Source organism: Coenobita brevimanus, chromosome 1, assembly GCF_032717465.1.
Source record: "Coenobita brevimanus isolate Jiangsu-jjx chromosome 1, ASM3271746v2, whole genome shotgun sequence".
NCBI classification, from domain to species: domain Eukaryota; kingdom Metazoa; phylum Arthropoda; class Malacostraca; order Decapoda; family Coenobitidae; genus Coenobita; species Coenobita brevimanus.
In genome coordinates, this window is record NC_136954.1 from 23,320,965 (window position 1) to 23,340,022 (window position 19,058).

General features: G+C 42.3%; 1 protein-coding gene across 1 annotated transcript in view; it reads right to left on the reverse strand.

Moving 5' to 3' along the window:
* Nucleotides 1-5,052: 5,052 nt before the first annotated feature.
* LOC145392203 (glutamate receptor 1-like) overlaps nt 5,053-19,058 on the reverse strand; it is a 65,593-nt gene continuing 51,587 nt past the window's right edge. The window contains exons 5-6 of the mRNA XM_080266692.1: nt 7,626-7,736; nt 5,053-5,073 (exon numbers count right to left, since the gene is read on the reverse strand). Of these exons, the coding sequence (XP_080122818.1) occupies nt 5,053-5,073; nt 7,626-7,736 (132 nt within the window). The remainder of the gene's footprint in view (nt 5,074-7,625; nt 7,737-19,058) is intronic.

Sequence of the window (19,058 nt, forward strand, 5' to 3'; positions counted from 1 at the left end):
ATTTTCGTATTATTCTCTACAGAAAAAAATTCAGAACAGGTGCTTGGTTTATTCGAGCTGGCTTCGTCACGAATAACCTTGGTACATTTCTACACAAACTGTCACAGGCAACGTTGAATTCACAGTTTATATATTATATTATTACCTTATGTTATTATATATTTTTATATTATTAATGTTATGGCAAGGATTCTTGGGATTTGCATGGTGAATGAAAGGGTATGTGCCCTACTTCTCAGGGTATAATGTTGATTAGTTCTCCGACTAATGTATTATTTTCTACTCCAGGCTTGCTTTACCCTACCTAACCCCACCTGCAGGTGTTAAAAGGGCGGGACGATGATGATGATGATTATGATCTAAATACGTTACTATTCGTAATTTAGAAATTTTTGCGAACAGTATAAATAATCATACAGTACACTCCTCATAATGATGGTTACGACAGTATAAAATTAATAATTCCTAGTACACAGCAAGTGTACTGAGAAGTAAACTGTAGCACCAATCAGGCAGGGCAGTACTCCCAAAGTGGATGGAAAGTTGATGACAGGGAGAGCTGGTGCTCCCGTTTCATCAGCCCTCGGGACTAGTTCCTGACGATCCCCCTTTGCTGAACTTTTTCAGTGTCTCAATAACACAGAGAGTAGGCCAGCATGCTCTCCAATACAGGTTTTTCTAACTGTCAACACCAAACTACATGCACAGTGCACACTACACTTCCTTTTCAAAATTAAAAAGAATAATGGCGCAATCAAATCTGGCCTCGGAGTCTCCAGAGGGGGGGGAACATAAATGTCCCCACCATCCGCCCCTCTCCCAGTGACGACTCAGAGAGATGCCTGGAACCACTGTCAGACTCACTTCTTCATTTCTGCAACATTCGTGGCCATTCCTCTAACTTTCCCTCAGTTGAACATTACCTCTCCTCCTCTAAACCTCACCTTCTCTTCCTGTCTGAGACTCAGCTGTCTGAGGCAATTGACAGCAAACCATTCTCTGTTTCCTCCTACTTTCTCGATATTCATTTCAAAAACCAAAGGTGGCTGTTGGGTATGTGTACACACTGATTTATCTTGCTCTGGTGTTCCTGAACTTGATTCTTCTGAATTCTCTACTCTCTGGCTCCAGTTTTCTTGTAATTCTCTGACTAAATATATCTGCACTGTTTACATATCTCATGATTCTACTGACTGAAAAATTCTTCGACTATCTTACTTCTACGATGGAACACATTCTATCCATTTCTCCTTTCTCTGAAATCTCCATTCTAGGAGATTTCAATGTTCACCACCAACTTTGGCTCTCCTCTCCTTTCACTGATCCACCTGGTGAACAAACCAACATCTTTTCTATCCTTAATGGCCTACAGCAGCTTGTACAGGACCCTACCCGTATCCCTGACTGCCGAGAGCTCCAATAAACTTGACCTGTTTCTTACAACTAATCCCTCCGCTTACACTGTTAATCTTTCCTCTCTGTTGGGCTGCTCCGATCACAACCTAATTACCTTGACCTGTCCTATTGCTCAGGTACAGCCTGCAGACCCTCCAAAGAAACATCAACTGTGGCACTTTGGAGTTGCGGACTGGGAGGCCCTCAGGCAGTACTTCTTTGATTTTCCCTGGAATGATTATTGCTTCCATGGCAGGGAGCCATCTGAGTGTGCACTGTGCATTACGGAGGTTATTCTCTCGGGCATGGAAGCATACATTCCTTTCTCATATCCCTTGACTAATTCAAGAAAGCCTTGGTTTAATCACGCTTGTTCTAATGCTGTCCGCAACAAGGAGAGGGCCTATAAAATGTACCAGAACCAACCCTTCCCTGAATCACATCTTGCTTATGTTTCTGCTCGGAATCATGCTAAGTCAGTTCTTCGCTCTGCTAAAAATAATTTAATCCGTACTAAAGGCTATCAACTCTCTAGCTCGAATTCTTCCCGCTCCTTCTGGCACCTTGCCAAAAACTTTTCTGACAACTTTACCTCATCTTCCTTCCCTCCTCTTTTCTATTCTGATGGCTCTGTAGCTCTTTCTTCTACTGATAAAGCAGATCTCTTTGCTCAGACTTTCTCCTCTAATTCCACCTTAGACGATTCCGGTGCTGTTCCTCCATCACTTCCCCCCCCTGACTTCCTCATGGCTGACATTAAAATTTCTTCAGCTGATGTATTTTCTGCTATCACTGGCCTTAATACTAACAAGGCATATGGGCCTGATGGAGTCCCTCCTGTTGTTCTCAAGAACTGTGCTTACACCTTGCCTAGGTAAACTCTTTTGCCTTTGTCTGTCAACTTGTACACCTTTCCTTGCTGCTGGAAGTTTGCTCTCATTCAGCCAGTCACGAAGAAGGGTGACCATTCCCAATCCTCTATCGGCCAACTGCTTTAACATCTTGTCTCTCAAAAGTTTTCGAGTCTATTCTTAACAGAAAAATTTTAAAGCATCTTTCCTATCACAACCTTCATCCTGATCATCAGTATGGGTTCTGTCAGGGATGCTCCACTGGCGATCTTCTCACCTACCTTTCAGACTCCTGGTCATCCTCCTTTCAGGACTTTGGCGAAAGCTTTGCCATTGCACTTGATATCTCAAAGGCTTTCGGTCGAGTCTGGCATAAACCTTCAATTTCCAAACTGCCCTCTTACAGTTTCTATCCTTCTATCTGTGCCTTCATCTATAGCTTCCTTTCTCGTCGTTCTATAGCCGCTGTTGTAGACGGCCAACGTTCTTCTAGATCTATCAACAATGGTGTTCCTCAGGGCTCTGTCCTATGCTGACTCGCTTCCTTTTATTCATCAATGACCTTCCAAGCTGTACATCTAACCCTATTCACTCGTACACTGATGATTCCACCCTTCACCTTTCCATTGGCTTCCCACAACGTCCATCTCAGCAGTTTCTTCAACAAACAATGGATGAGGCTATAGCACACCTAATGTCTCTGACTCAGCTCGTATCTCTGACTGTGGTAAAAATAATCTTGTTGTTTTTAATGCATCAAAATCTCGGATTTTTTACCTATTAACCCAATAATTTTCTGAGGAGTACCCACTAATATTTAATAATATCAGGCTCAGCCCTGCATCATCCTTGAACGTAACTTGGAGCTTTCATTCTCTTGGGATGTATCTTGGAAAGATTATGTTACCTCTCTTGTAAAAACTGCTTTTAACAGATTAGGTGTAGTAAGCATCTTTACCCCTGCACAGTTTTGACTTTATACACGGGTTTTATTCGCCCCTGTGTAGAATACAACTCTCTCGTGTGGGGAGAGCTTCCCACATCTGGCTCTTCTCAATAGGGTGGAGTCAAAGGCTTTTCGTCTCTCATCAATTCTCCTTCTCTTACTAGCTTTCCTTCAACCTCTGTCTCTTCGCTGCACTGTTGCATCTTTATCTCTTTTCTAACGCTACTTCAATGGTCGCTGCTCCTCTGGTGTCTTCTTGCATCCCTCCACCTCTACGACGGGCGCGTAGCACCTGTCTAGCAACAAATTCTCATCCCTTTTCTGTCCAACTCTCTAATGCAAGAGTTAACCGTTATTCCCAGTCCTTCATTTATGCAACTGGTCAACTTTGGAACTGTCTCCATCTGTCTGTATTTCCTACTTCCTATGATCTCCAGTCTTTCAAACGCAGTGTGTCCAGGCATCTCAAAACCAGTGGATCTTGAATTTGGCTCTCTTCTGTATTTTTATTTTTTTCTTGGAAGGAACGGTTTGCGGGCGCCTGGCCTTTGGTTCCTTCTTTCTTGCATATTTTTTTTTATCATCATTAATACAGTGATAAAGACATTTCAAGTCATCAGATTTGGGGGCCTCTCATCAAAGAGAAATGTGCCAACTAATGCTTGTGACATGGACCCAGGGTAAATACATCTATTTGTTTATCTATTCAAACACCTATCTATATTAGTTTATCTATCCACCCATCCAATGTCAATTCTGTATGACCCCGTATCGAGAGAGAGAGAGAGAAAGAGAGAGAGAGAGAGAGAGAGAGAGAGAGAGAGAGAGAGACTAATTTGACTGAGGCTTCGTCTTCCTTGTTAAAGAGGATTATTGGGTTGCATATTTTATAACAAAAATAAATCATATATAAAAATAAGGCCATTTTTTAAATCTCATTTAAAAACAGGTCAGAAATCAGCATATCAAGAATAATTTTTTGTACGTTATTTACACTGTAACCTGGGGGAAGAGGATTCATTCTGTCTGTCTGTCTGTTCTGTCTGTCTCTCTGTCCCTCTCCAGACGGTTCACCGTTTGGGAGACCTCTTGTAAAGTGAGGTTAATGACGGCAATATAATCCCACTAGTTCTAAGCTGAATAAACTTAGTCCGGTGATGTAAGACTTAAAGTTACAAATACATCATGTGAAAGAATGAGTTAAAAGAAAATGGAGAAGAGAAAACCAGTGGAGAGATGTAACTGAAGTAAAAATTAAGGCAACACCGACCTGTCTCACCAGCTCCCCCACCATGCCGTCCCAGCCACCGTACTGGCCATCATTCTGGTCACCGTAGTTGTTGTCCTTCACGAGTCGCAAGGTGTCTGAAAAAAAGAAAAAGAAAAAGAAAGACCGCGAGTGAATAGGTTAACAGATAAAAAAGCCAGCATGAACAAGAGAATGTGATTATCATATATAAATTATTGGGCACCTAAGTTGTTCTTCAAATTGATAGTATTTTGGGGATAATAAGAAAAAAAAAAAACTGTGTGGGGTAAGGACATTAACAAGAAGAGGAACTCCGATAAGCAAACAATATGTGATCTACAGAAAATACAATAACCTTCACACGATGCAATGTGTCTTGCAAGGACACAAACGAGTGAGTAACAGATTTATAGGAAGAGGGCCACCAAGTATACCAATAACATAACTATGCGACGGAGACAAAACCGCACGAGCAAGGAAGAAGAAAGCCACTATTAAACGAGATCACTCAAAAGAGCCCGTACCTTCACTTCGAGGTAGCACCATTCCTCTTATATCTGATGGCTTTCAGACCTTGGCCTTTGACTTTTTTGCAAACAGGAATTTATTGTTCACTTGTCCCTCTGATATTCCTGTCATTATAAGAAATAAAATAGCCTGAGGTTACAATCAACTGTGGAGGGCAACTGACTGTGGTGAAGAGAATTTAACTAAAATGCGCCATAAATATATCCTGCATCTCCTACATCAGGAAAAAAGAGCAAAGTAATCAAATTGCCACTAGCAAAACAAAAGAAATTTATGTCCCCTTCAATAGCAATTTGACAATCTATAAATGCTTTCACTTATTCTGCACAGTCACAAGACGATTCTAATCAGCTCAGAGAAATTTTGCCAGTCAAAGAATTGATACCTCACAGATTAACCTTGTAGTGGTAGGTTGTGGCAAACAACAACCACAAACTTTATGTAGCGCTGCCTACTTATTCCTAACCTTTTCCATCATTCTTTTTGTAAATCTGCCCTCCTCTCTTCCTATTTCTCCCCTATTTCTCCCATCGTTCCTGTCAATGCTTTTTCTTTTTCAGATGTCTTTACATTGGAATGACAGGCCAAATGGTTTCCTGTAAGCCAGGAAACCTGTTTACAATGTTAGAAGTGGTGTAACCATATAATCAAATCGTTACGTGTTCCCTACGTGTCAACAAAGTGGGTTGGCGTAGGGTTAGTGCCCCACTCCCCTTAAAGCAAACGCTCTTAAGAGACAAAATGGCCACCCTTTACGGGATTATGGCGTCCAGGTAGTTATAGATAGATAGATGGGCAATTAACTCTTTCACACAGGTAGAAACTTCCTCAGCTGGAACAAAATAGTACGTATTTTTCAAGAATATAATAATAAGAAAATGCGTCCACAGCATCGACAATATTAAAAACACACATGTTATCTCTTTTATCTCTGGACATCTCCATATTTAAGCACTTTAAAAGCTCGAGTATATTTTTGTTATTTAGTATTTCTTTCTCTTCTGTTCCCCCTCACTTTCCCCCCCTCCTCCCTTTCTTCTCCCCCAGTGGACCGCCTCAACACTCCGGGGAGTATAATAACTGTTAAGGGCCAAACAACATATGGGTACATGACACGTATTAGAGGGGCAGCTAGTGGGGTGAGTGTATAAGAGGGACGTTCTGAGTCAATTCCCTGTCAAGTGGAACCGGTTTTTACGTCAGAACGGCCCTTCAGCAACTGAACCGTCGTCATGTAGCCAACAAGACCTCTCCCCCCCAACCCCTGACATACCATGCAATCATTGCCCTACGACTGTAACAATGCATAAATATCAATGTCCAACAAAACAATACGAAAATACACAAGTACCTTAGGAAGCTGTACCAACTCGTTATGGAAACTTACTCTCTAATTTTGGTGCAACTTCATTACATAAGCGCAAAAACCTCTAAGTTGATCACTTGAGTCAGATGGAAGCCAGAAAATACCCATCTGCTCTCCTGTAGAAATCTTGTTAAAAGAATCGAGAAATAACTTCTTTACCTCAACACCAAAAAATGCAGAAATTACTATACAGTTAGCAGAGACTGAAATATGCTTACACAAATACTTCATGAAATATATTGATCAAGACGCTAACCTCTCAAATTTATTTCTTACTCCTAAAAATACACTGAAAAATCAAATATCCATCTATCTATTGCCAGACGCCTTTTAATCCCAGTAAGGGATGGCCACTAAAAAAATCGCCTCCATGTCGCCCCGTACTTCCCGCCATTTCACTACCCTGCTCCCCAGTCCACACCCTCCCTCTCTCCCTTCATACCTCTCCACTCCATCCCTCCACCTCATCCTTGGCTCCTCCCCTCCCTATCCCCCCATCCATCTCCCACTCACATACACCCTCCCTCGTCAGTTCCTCCTCGCTCTCCATCCCCTCCATATGGCCAAAAATCATATACGAGTATTCACAGTTAATTCTTGAGGAAAGACGTCAAAGAGGTCTTCAACTTAGCCCTTGTAGGGACTCATTCCCAGGGAAATTTACCTCTCAGATACCCCAAGAAATACTACGTTACCCCCTAATGCCTTCTTCCCATTTTTCCAGCACAAGCCTCCCAAACTCATATACGCACAGTTAATTCCGAGGAAGGGATGCTGGAAGAGGGTCAGCGAGGATAATCTTTAAGCGTATCCCTCGTAACGATCATTGCCGAGTTAGTTACTCAGTCCTCTCCTTAGCATCAGAGAATGGCTTTTCCTGTGATGAGAGAAAACGGCGCCGCTGTATTATCCCAAAGCGAAAATGGGATCCACATGCTTACTCATGTATTTTTTCATTGAGAGAGAGAGAGAGAAGAGAGAGAGAGAGAGAGAGAGAGAGAGAGAGAGAGAGAAATGAATAGGTAGCACCAAGTAACAAAGACCAAATGGCACTAAGTCGCATCACAAAGTGAAAATATTTAAAAGGAGGAAACTAAGGGAAAACGGAAGATAAAATTAAATGTCATACAAAATCCTTAAATAAGTTAAAAAGGACATTAAACGGGTAAGAGAAAAATACCGCGACTCACTTAAAATATCGCTTAAATCTGGAGGTCGGCAGAAAGAGAGAGAGAGAGAGAGAGAGAGAGAGAGAGAGAGAGAAGGTGGGGGGGGGGAGGATACACGCACCAGTATGGATGTAACGATGTAAGATCTGTCAGCCATCACCCGGTCAGTCAAGTGGCTCGTGTACTTGACCGCCACTGTTTCCAGCCCTCGTGTGTCGCTCCACGTCCCGATCTGAAAGAGAAATTTAAAAAAATATATATGAATGAATGAAATCGAATGAATAAAACAATTTAGCCCCCATGCGCAACAAAAAGCCAAAAGTGACATAAGGTAGAAAATTATAACGGTTAGAGTAAAGTGGTAATTCCTAAAGGTTAACTACGTGTATATACGACAAAAGGAAGGAGACGGGTAATTATGAACTGCAAAGGACATTTAAGCTGCCACTAAGAAAAGGCATAAGACGTGTAATAGATAAAAACAGATTAACACTCCACCCACCCACCACCACACACCGACACACACACACACACACACACACACACACACACAAGCCATACTTATTTATCCAGAGTCGCTCCTCCAGGTGGATGATAGTGCTGCTTCACGCAGACGATTTTATTCAGCTTAATACAGACTCTTCGAAGACTTAGGGAGATTCTATCGACATAAACTCCTTCACGAACCCCTTCCTTCCTCAAGGCCCATCCTTGGTTGGAGAATATTGTCTTTTCCGTCTCTCAATGTAAGGTCTGTGCGGAAGAAGCATCTTGACCTCTGTGTAACTCTGCCGCCTCCTCCTCCCAGTCCTTCTCTCCATCCACTCCTTCCCTCTACCCCTTCTCCCTCTTATCTTAATCTTTAGTCCTCTCAAACAACTCTCTTCCACTCCTCTCCAACCTTCACTTGCGTCCTTCCAACAAGGATGCGTAAAAGCTGCGGACACGTGATTGTATCCAGGCGTAATATGCAAAACAAATCACTAAGACGGAGGTGCTTGAGAGCCACCTAAGCTGACGTGAGAATACCATCTTACGGGTTGAAATTGTGGGTGGCCGAGGAGAGCTTTGTTGCATCTCCTCCTCAGCGATTTATTTTGCGTATTACGACGCAACATTTGCCTGCATGCCTTTTATATCGCTAATATATCGACTTAGTTTGTATCAACAAAACACAGGAGAATATCGAGGCGTAGTGTGCAGCATAAGTCGCTAAAAAAGAAGTGCTAGGAAGTGACCGTGACCACTTAAAATACAGCCTTAGACCTCGTGACTGGCATGTTTCTAAGAGATGAATAAAATAACCTGTCGTACGTTTGAAGAAACCAATTACTTTGTTACTTGGAGAAAATGTTATTCGTAACAGATTTTAACATTTTTGATGAACTATTTTTCCCTCGTGTACAGCTGACCTACTTAGTCCCGTGACGATACTATTTATTTCAAGCTACGTCTGTACAATTTTATACACCTTTGGACGGAAATGTAGGAGTCAAAGGGTTAACTTAGACTGTCTAAATCCTCAAGTTAAAAGTTTCACGTATACTGAATAAAATAATTTAGAAAAGATAAAACAAAACTAGCTGTCTCTGGGGGAAATATAATATCAAAGGGTTGCATTCCTTAGCACCTTTTCCTTAGCGATTTATTTTTGGAAGAGGGTGGTTACATTATCAATGCAGAGTATGGCGATATTATAATGCTTTACGTAACACGGATATGGTCAGTAAGGTGTAACAAGCAAAATAAGTTGCTCAGGAAAGGGAGTTTGGGAGCTTCCTTAGCCACCGAGAATACGGGCCCAAGCAGCTTTGGTTAGTTCGTGACACTTCTTCGTAGCGACTTACTCTGCACATAAAAAAAAAAAAAAATCCCAATATCCTCCTGACTGTTACTGATGTCAACTATGCCAATATAAAAATGATATATGTGGCGTACAAAGACAAATCGCTAAGGATGAGGAGCTACGAAGCCTCCTGTGCTAGCCAGAGTACAGACCCAAGTTCATATTAGCATAAAGTGAAGAGGGTGGCCGGAGTTGGTGAATGGGAGAATTATACAGAAGGTTGTGTTGGCGGAGAGAGACACAGACCCGTTGACAAGACCCGGGTTCATGTTGGTGCTGGGACAAGACATGATGCTGGGGGTCTGTATTCAGCTGGCATCTTAACTCTCAGGCTCCTGTGACTCACTCCTAGCTCAATAAAGACGTCTGGCATTGGCTGAAATAAAAATGATTGTCCCGAGCATGCGAGACTGAAGAGTGAGAGGACTCCATAACATTTTACAATTTCAACAGATATCTGACTATATCTATCTATCTATCCATCTATCCATCAATCTATCTATCAATCCATCTATCTGTCTAACTATCTATTATTTATCTCTCTATTATCCATCTATCAGAAGAGGATTAACTAACTTGGTGGACAGAGAGGGCTCCACAACATTTCACTGTTTTCAGATTCTCTCTCTCTCTCTCTCTCTCTCTCTCTCTCTCTCTCTCTCTCTCTCTCTCTCTCTCTCTCTCTCTCTCTCTCATTCTTTCGATCTTTATCTATCTAAAGTGTATGTATCTATCTATCAATCTTTCTGTCTATATCTATCTAAAGTACTCTAATTTGCAGGGCAGACAGGACTCCACAACATTTTGCTGTTTTCACAGACCTCTACCTATCTCTGCATATCTATCTATCTATCCATCTAAACACACACACTAGAGGTCTGTCCTATGTTGAATAATGTCAGCTGGTGGCAATAAATGCAAACACATCACCGTACAAAAAGAGATAACGGGAAATGCTTATAAATCCTTAGATGTGAGAGGTCCATCTAAATACAGTAAGTCGCTTGGTGTCGTCAAGAGTTAAATAAGGAAATAAGGTATACGGTGTGGAAGGGGCTAAATATGTCGCCAAGGATGGAAGAGAACGACTGACGTAACGACCACCTCAGCACGACATAACTCGGAGCACGACCACTGACGACACGCTGCTAAATTCACAACGACAGCTGAGTGGGGAGGAGGGAGGTGGAGGCAGACAAGGGGTGGTACGATGGAATGGCAGAGAGAGAGAGAGAGAGAGAGAGAGAGAGACTCGACCTATGGAAAGGTACAGTGACACAGCGAATGACAGAAAGGGACACACACTGGATTTGGCGGTCCTCACTGGGGCAGAAAGTTATCAAAACATGAAAAATAAAAAAAAAAAGTACTTTTGTGGGAACGTGGAAACATCGTTAAAAACAAAATTATATCATAAAAAGAAAAAAGGAAGAAAGGTGAAGGAAATTTATGGTAAAACAGATATAAAGTAAATGAAAAATAATTCAAGAAAAAACTGACGCACAAGTAATGAAAACTAATCATAAGAAATGGAAATAATATCAAGTTTGAAAACTGCAAAGCAAATTACAAAAACCAAAATATACATAAAAACAAAGACGACAAAAATGAAAAATAAACAATTGGGCAATAAATCTAAAAAAAAAAAAAAGAAAAAAATACTAAAAAACGTAAAAAATTACGTAATTGGTAAGAAACCCGAAATCAGCTAAAAACAGAAAGCATCGACCCCATAAAAAGAACACACACACACACACACACACACACACACACACACACACACACACACACACACACAATAACAACACCCAACAAAAGAGGTCAAACAGTAAAGCCAGGTTAGTTGTTAGTTGTAGCTGTTGTTTATTTGTTGTTGAAACCCCAGGCTCTTATGAATATTAATTAGAAGGAACTGCAGGCTGAATTTTGGCAGCCCACGTTCTTTCCTACAGAGGAGAAAGAGTTAAGGATCATTTGTACATTTAGGTAGCAGAGCCGGCTATATCGGTGCCACCACTTGCAGGCGTCCCTCACCAGCCTTGTGAACGACGAAAATAGATTCTAAGCGACCAAGACAGGAGCATGAACTATCAAAAGGAGAGTCTCAAGGTAAAACACGGACAAATCCATGATAAAAACGAAAACACGGTAAAAATACAAACAAAACCACGCTAAGAACGGAGAAAAACAAACAAAACCACGATAAAAATGAAGAAAACAAACAAAACCATGATTATAACAAAAAGTAAAACCACAATAAAGAACGAAAACAAACAATACTACGATATAAACGAAGAAAAGACAAACACCACGAAAAAAGGGAAAAACAAAACAAAAAAACAAAGAAAAACACGTTACCCCACGATAAAAATGAAAAAAATGAAATAGAAGCATTCGGGAGCCGAATGCTAATCACCCACCGGAATATGCTGTTGGCCAAGTCCAAGATTTTGGCCATACCTTGATACCCTAAAGGTTTCATGTTGATAGCTCAAGCCGTTCAAGAGATATCATGATGCTAAAGGCGTGCGATAAAAACTAGTTGATCTTTGGTAGCCATCTTGGTGACCTTGACTTTGACCCCAAGTGCTCGAACTTGGCCAAGATTTTTGGCCATATCTTGATACCCTCAAGGATTCATGTTGATAGCTCAAGCCGTTCATGAGATTCAATATGAACACACACACACACACACACACACACACACACACACACACACACACACACACACACACACACACACAGGCAGGAATAAACAGTATCGTTCCACCTTGTCAATCAAAGCTACAATAAAAACGAAGAAACTACTGATGCACAAAAAACTATGAAACACGATAAAAACGAAAAAACGCGATAAAACGGAGAAAAAACAAACAAAACCACGATAGAGACGAAGAACAACAAACAAAATATAAACAAAAATGATTCTTCTTCACGCTATTTCTGTGTGAAGGACAACAGCACATCCTAAGCGACCACACGACCGAACCTCCCGGAAAAAAGGACAAAAACCGATAACGTGGGTGATTAATAACACTTAAGATGGAGGGAGAGAGGGAGGCTGCGATGGAGAAAAGGAGGGAGGCTGAGGGGGAAAGGCAGGGAGAAGGGAAGGAGAGGAGGGTGGGATGGATGGATTTAGGGAGGTTGGAAGGAAGGCCAGGGTGGATGGAGGGAGGAAGGTTAGGAGGGAGAGAGGAACGCTCAAAGGGAGGGAAGGAAGAAGAGACGGAGGAAGGCTAACAGGGCTGGGGAGAGAGAGAGAGAGAGAGAGAGAGAGAGAGGATAACAGGGGTGGAGGAAGAGAAGGAGGGAGGATAACAGGGCTGGAGTCGGAGAAAGGGGAGTCTAACTGGGCTGAAGGGAGAGAGGGAGGCTGGCAAGGAGAGAGAAAAGGAGCGAAACCGATAAAGGAGAGAGGGAGGCTGGCAGAGAGGATGAAAAGAAGGGAAGCTGATGAGGAAGGAAGAGAGAGGCTGACAGGAATGGAGGAAGGATGTACGAGGTGGAAGGAAAGAAGTTATGAAAGGGTGAGGTTGATAGGGAAGGAAGAGAAAGGAAGAGGAGAGAGAACGATGGAAAGTGGAAGGGATGAAGGGAGGCTGGCTAGGTGAGAGATGGGAGGAGAGGAGGTAAGACTAGTGGGCGTCGACAGTGAGAAGAGAGGAAAAGGAAAGAGAGGAAGGTGGAAGAAAAGCTGGAGGAGAGGGAAAGAAGGCTGGAGGAGAGGAAGGAAAGGCAGGAGGAGGGAGGGAGGGCTGGGGGAGAGGGAGGAAAAAGGGAGGAGAAGGGAATGAAGGAAGGGAGGAGGAAGAGGGAAAGAAAATGATTGCCAACAGTGGATAGTGGTAAGGTGGATGGACGAGTGGTGTGGATGGGAAGTGGTTGGATACTGTGAACAGGGAATGGGTAGGTGGATGAGTACTGTGAATGGGAGAACTTTTGGGTGGATGGGGAGTGGATGTGTGGATGGGCTGACAAATAGAATCGATGAAGAGAGGGTCGGTGGATGGGTGGTGTGGATGGGAACTGTGTAGACGGATGAGTGAAATGGATGGGGAAGGGGTGAATGGAGAGATGGGGAGTGGGTGGACAGATGGACTGAAGGAGTTAATGTGCCAAATACAGAAATACAGTAGCAAGGATGAGGTGCTCTCAGGCTTAGGAGAATACAGGCCTGGGTGAGCTTTGGATGTGAATTAGTGGAAAGGAGAGCTCTGAGGCTGACTGGCAGGGATATAATACGGAGGCAGTGGCAATTAGTGGATAGGAGGGCTCTGATGTTGGTTGGTAGGGTCCTCAAAGGTAGGCTGAGGTGAAATAGTTAAAGAGCTCTAAAGATGAATAAGTAGGTGGCTTTTGGAAATAGACAGGTGGGTGGATAAGTGATTTCTGGATGTACTGTATGTGAGTGAATTTTGAAGTTGGTTGGCAGAGTTTAACACCTTCAAACCACACAACAATTTTTCGCATTATTCCTGTAACCAGATCGTTTTGCTCAGAAGAGCTTATCACACTGATGTAAAGTTACAGCCTTCATAAACTCCTTCTCTACTAAACATCCTTTTTAAGCTTAACGAAATAGCCTAAAGGTAGGAAATTATAACAAAAGAACACACCACTGGGTTAAAAAGGGGGACAGGTGAATGTTTATAAGTGAATGTGAATGTGAATGTGTATGAGTGTATGAGGTTTAGAGATGAATAATGAGGTGGTTTCTATCGATGGGTAAGCGTGTAGGTGAACTCTGGAAAGAGAGAAGGGATGATTTGTGGTTCTGGGGTAGCAGGTTTTTAAAAATATGTGGATGTGTTAAGTAATAAGAGCCTGTTGGCTTTCATCTGACTGAATTGAGCCACTATCGTATCTTACAAGCCAAATGGTGTTACTTTGAAATTGGCGACTCTTAGTTATGAGGTGAAATGAGTCTCCTTGATAACTAATCAAATTCAACCTCCAATTTACCTACACCTAGTCATCAACTGACCTGAGAGAGGTTATGGATCTTTGTCAGGTAAAAAAAAATAAATAAAGCCAAAGATTGAGTTTATAGGTGGGCTCAGGAGGTTATTACGGAGGGGAGGGCTATGAGGGAGGGCGGCTTGGTATGGGATCAGCGATGTCCTTGGTGTGTCGTGGGTGTGAATAACGACGCCTAAGGAGTCAATACAGCGCCACTGCTCAATACTGTGGCTTGGGGACCAGCTGGGGGTAAAGCCGTGTATGTTAATGGTGTGGAAGGAAAATGCCAGACCTCCCCCATCACGTCAGATTACCCTCCACCCCCCCCTCTCTCTCTCTCTCTCTCTCTCTCTCTCTCTCTCTCTCTCTCTCCCTATTCCCCCCTTCATCACTTTCTCTAGTCTTTCCCTCCTCCCACACTCTCTTCATCTCACTCCTTCTCTCTCAACATCCTTCTTCCTTCTCTCCAACCTCTCTCATTCTTGTCTTCGCTCGTCCCTTGTCTTTTATCATCTCTCCTCTCTCCTCCCACCTTCTCTCCATCATTTCACCCGTTAATCTCTCCTCCTCCTCTTTTCCTCACCGTTATCCTTCCTTTTATTTTCTTAACCCTTTCCCTATGATGACGTCTTTTTCATCTTTCTTTGCTCCCTTCGGGAGTATTTATGCAGCTTTGAAGAACCTCTTTCAACTGGAGGAGTCAGCTACAGCCTTTGATAACCACCTTAGTAACAGAGATATAAAAAATAGATAGACAGACTGGCAGACAGAGATGCACAGATAGATAGATAGATAGACAGACACACATAGAGATAAATAAACAGATAAATCTTAAACTCGCTTGAAGGTACTCTGATTAACCTCTTCACTCATGTGCCAATTTTTTTCTTTTTTTCATGTTTTCCTTGTACGAGAGGATTCAGTTTGATATAGGGGAGACGCCTCGTAGTGAAGCGGTTCATGAAGGCCATAACTAACACTCATGGTTCTTAAAAGTCTCTCCGAAGTTGTGTAAAGCCGTCCAGTGTTTGCAAGAATACAGAAAAATCGTCTTCATATGAGGATGGTAAGGAGTGGAAGAAAAGAGAAGTTAACAGTGAAGAGGCTGACCCATTCAGTAAGAGCACGACATTCGATTTCGCTTTTGCAATCTCCAGACGATTTTCTTCACGATGTGAGACTTTTTGAACTTAGGGATTAGAGATAGCATTAATTATTTACCTAGTCTATATGCGAGAATTCCTAAGCTGGATAATAATAATAATCTTGAGAAAGCGATAATACTTTTTAAAAAAGGCGTCGTAAGATAGGGTTAAGGTCTTCAATTTCTCTCTCTCTCTCTCTCTCTCTCTCTCTCTCATCACGGTTCTCCTCTGGCCATTCATTTTTACGATCACTCATTTTTCCCTCTCCCCTCTTCCTTCTCTCCATCCCACCTCCCTCCTTCTTCCTCCCCTCCCCCCTCTCCTCCTCCTGCAGCGGCTTATTTTACTATCCTTGTCTTTGACTCTTAGTACTTATAGAACAGCTAAATTTGTTACAACCTCCCCTATAACAAAGAGCTCCCCACCCCCCTAAATAAAAGGTACACTCCCCCTTCCCAATCCATGCCTCCTCCTCCCTTCCCTCTACCTCCTCCCCATCCTTCTCCCCTCCCCTTCCTCCATTATACTCCCTATCTTCCTCCTCCTTCCTCCCTCCTACAGTATTTCCTTTTTCTCTTTTCCCATCCTTCTCGCCCCTCCCTCCAGCGCACCTCCTTTCCCTCTCTCCCACCCACCTTCTTTCTTTGGCTCCTTCTTCCCTCATTCCTTCCTTCCTACTTTTTCTCCATCTTTCTTCGGCTCCTTCCTCCCTCATCCTTCCTTCCTTCCATCTTTCTTCAGTTCCTTCTTTCCGTCTTTTTCTCCTTCCTTCCTCCCCATCCTCACACTCCATTTTCCCCTCCATCCCTTCCTCCTACCTTCTTCCCTCCCACGCTTCTTCTCTTCCTATCACTCTTTCTTCCCCCCTCCTCCCTACCATTATCATCTCTGCCTCGTTACTTCTTTCTTTTCTCCCTCCTTCCTTCCTTCTGACCAGCATCTCTCTCTCTCTCACTCTCTCTCTCTCTCTCTCTCTCTCTCTCTCTCTCTCTCTCTCTCTCTCTCTCTCCAATCAAGCTGTTTCCCTTCTCCTCTCCCTCACCCAGAGAAAGAAAGAAAAAGATAGTGAATTAATGAAAAAGGAAGGAAGAAAGCATGGAAGCGAAGAATGAAGGAAAGAAGGCAAGAAAGAAAGAAAGGAGAAAAAATAAATGAATAAACAGGGAAGGAAGGAATGATGGTAGGGTTCACCTAAAAAATACTACAGTACCTCTCCTGGCCAGATTCAACACCGATATTGCTCCCAACCTGGAACAGGACACTTTTGACATCACATAAAATTCCTTTAACACAATAACTGGAAAAGGATCGTACCGGTTTAATATCGTTTGGTGTTGGTAAGAATAATAATCGTTAAATATGCTACAGCCACTTAAAGGGTTAACTACGACAGGTTTTAACTTTCAGACCAATAAGGTCTCTCTCATCAAATCGCCTAGTGTTACTAAAAATATAAGGTACGGCATCTTGTCGCAGCTGCCCACCTATACCTCTTTTATTCTAACTTGGCCTAAAATTGCCATCTGTCCAACTAGAATGCAGAATTGTAACACTAGATTAACACTAGAATCTGATGCTGGTGACGAAGACATACTGTGGAAAGGAAGAGGAACCGTACTATTGTCTTACTCTGCCACTGATTTTCATTAAAAAAATCAGCGAAAGCACACAAATTTGGGCCAATGGAAGAGACCATTTTTCTCTCAGTGTCCAATGAACAGCTCAGTCTGATGGGGTCAACCACCAGCTACTCCACTGTGGTTACTATTTTTTACACTTGTATTCTCGTTAATGTCTCACGATGACATTAAGCACAGAAAAGACCTCTCAAAATGAACAGACAACCAGACAGAGGGACACAGAAACAAAGCAACGGAGTAATCGATATCCAGTCCGGAGTAAAAATAATAATAATAATAATAATAAAATAAAAAAAGGCGAAAGTTTTACACAACAAGTATAAGAGAGTACTGAGAAGGATGAAAGACTTCAGAAGGCAGCACAGAACGCGACAGAGAAGGACATAAAAACATAGCAAAAGGAGGGGTGCTGATCTCCAGCCGACAATTAGACAGAGAAAGGAAAAAACTACAGGGATAGAGACGAAATTAGAAAAGATAACTTTGGAAAAAGGGGAACACATAGCACAATAAACAAACTAGGAAGACAGTAGTATATTTTGTGTCCACAAGTTAGGTATAAATGAGAGACAAAGAAAAACGAGAGATACAAAGACACTGAAATACAGCACTGCAAGAGTTCAAAGACCACCTACTTCAGAGCGGCGGACACAACCACAGAGGGTACACAGAAACAACAAAACAAGAGGGCAGTCAATCTCAGGTCTACAATTAGGTAAACAACAGTGGGAAGGGAGCAAGATATCCCTGGGGAGTGGGGGGGAGTAAGAGTTCCCTGGGGAGGGGGAGGGGGAGACTCCTCACACGATCTGGGTGGAGTTGTGACCACAGCCCCACATCCCACCATACTTTCACTACACAAGGTCCAGGAATCCTCTCACCTGCCCACCACAAGAACTGGCTCGTCGTTCAAGAATCCGCTTACCACTCATCAAACAACAATCATCTCACCACACAACATTCACCACAACAATCGTCTCACCACACAACAATTATTCATCACAACAATATTCAGTTTAGTTACGTCCCCTGTCAGTGCTATCTACCCCTCCAGTTTGAAAGTCTTTCCAGAGCTATATAAGATTGTGTGGCATTAGCAAGAACAAAAAAAAAAAAAAAAAAAGAGGTAATGAGAGTGAACATTATCGGTACGGGTGTTTATGTATTATATATGCAGTGTTGCAGAATGCACGCGCACGCACGCACACACACACACGCACACACACACACACACACACACACACACACACACACACACACACACACACACACACACACACACACACACACACACACACACACACACACACACACACACAAGGAAGTAGTAAATAGATGAAAAATACTCTGAAAACCATTTTGAAATTCGAATTTCGGCCCACCACAGGCTATCATCAGGCAAATTATGTGTCCTGTACTGCCAGCATGTCACTCATTATTATTATTTAGGTATAAAGGATCTTCTAATACTTAAAGTAACGAAAAAGGAAATATAATTAAATCTAACAACTCCTACTTCAACTCAAAACAAAGCTTCTTCCCAGTTACAAGGCAAAATGATAAATGCCACGAACCTTCCAGTCGAGACCCAAGTGACTTACCCAAACCCCCTAAATGAAGCTCCAAACCCAAATCAACCTACATAATCCAACAAATAATCCTGAAATCAATGAAGCTAATAATACACAGTGGTATCTTTGTTGGAATATACAGGTGGATCTGGGTTTGTTGCTTCATATTCGTTTCGAATATTACACCGGAACTTTATTCTTTACGTTATTTATATCGAATTCATATCGACAGAGCTTCTTTACCCGACAAGAATATCCGCCTTCATCTTAGCTTAAAAAAAAAAAAAAAAAAAAAACTGCCATGGAGGAGGAAAAAGAAATTAGAAAGTTAGGAAAAGAAACGTAGTGCCAAAAGAAATTTAGAAAGTGAACCGGAATGCATAAAGAGGC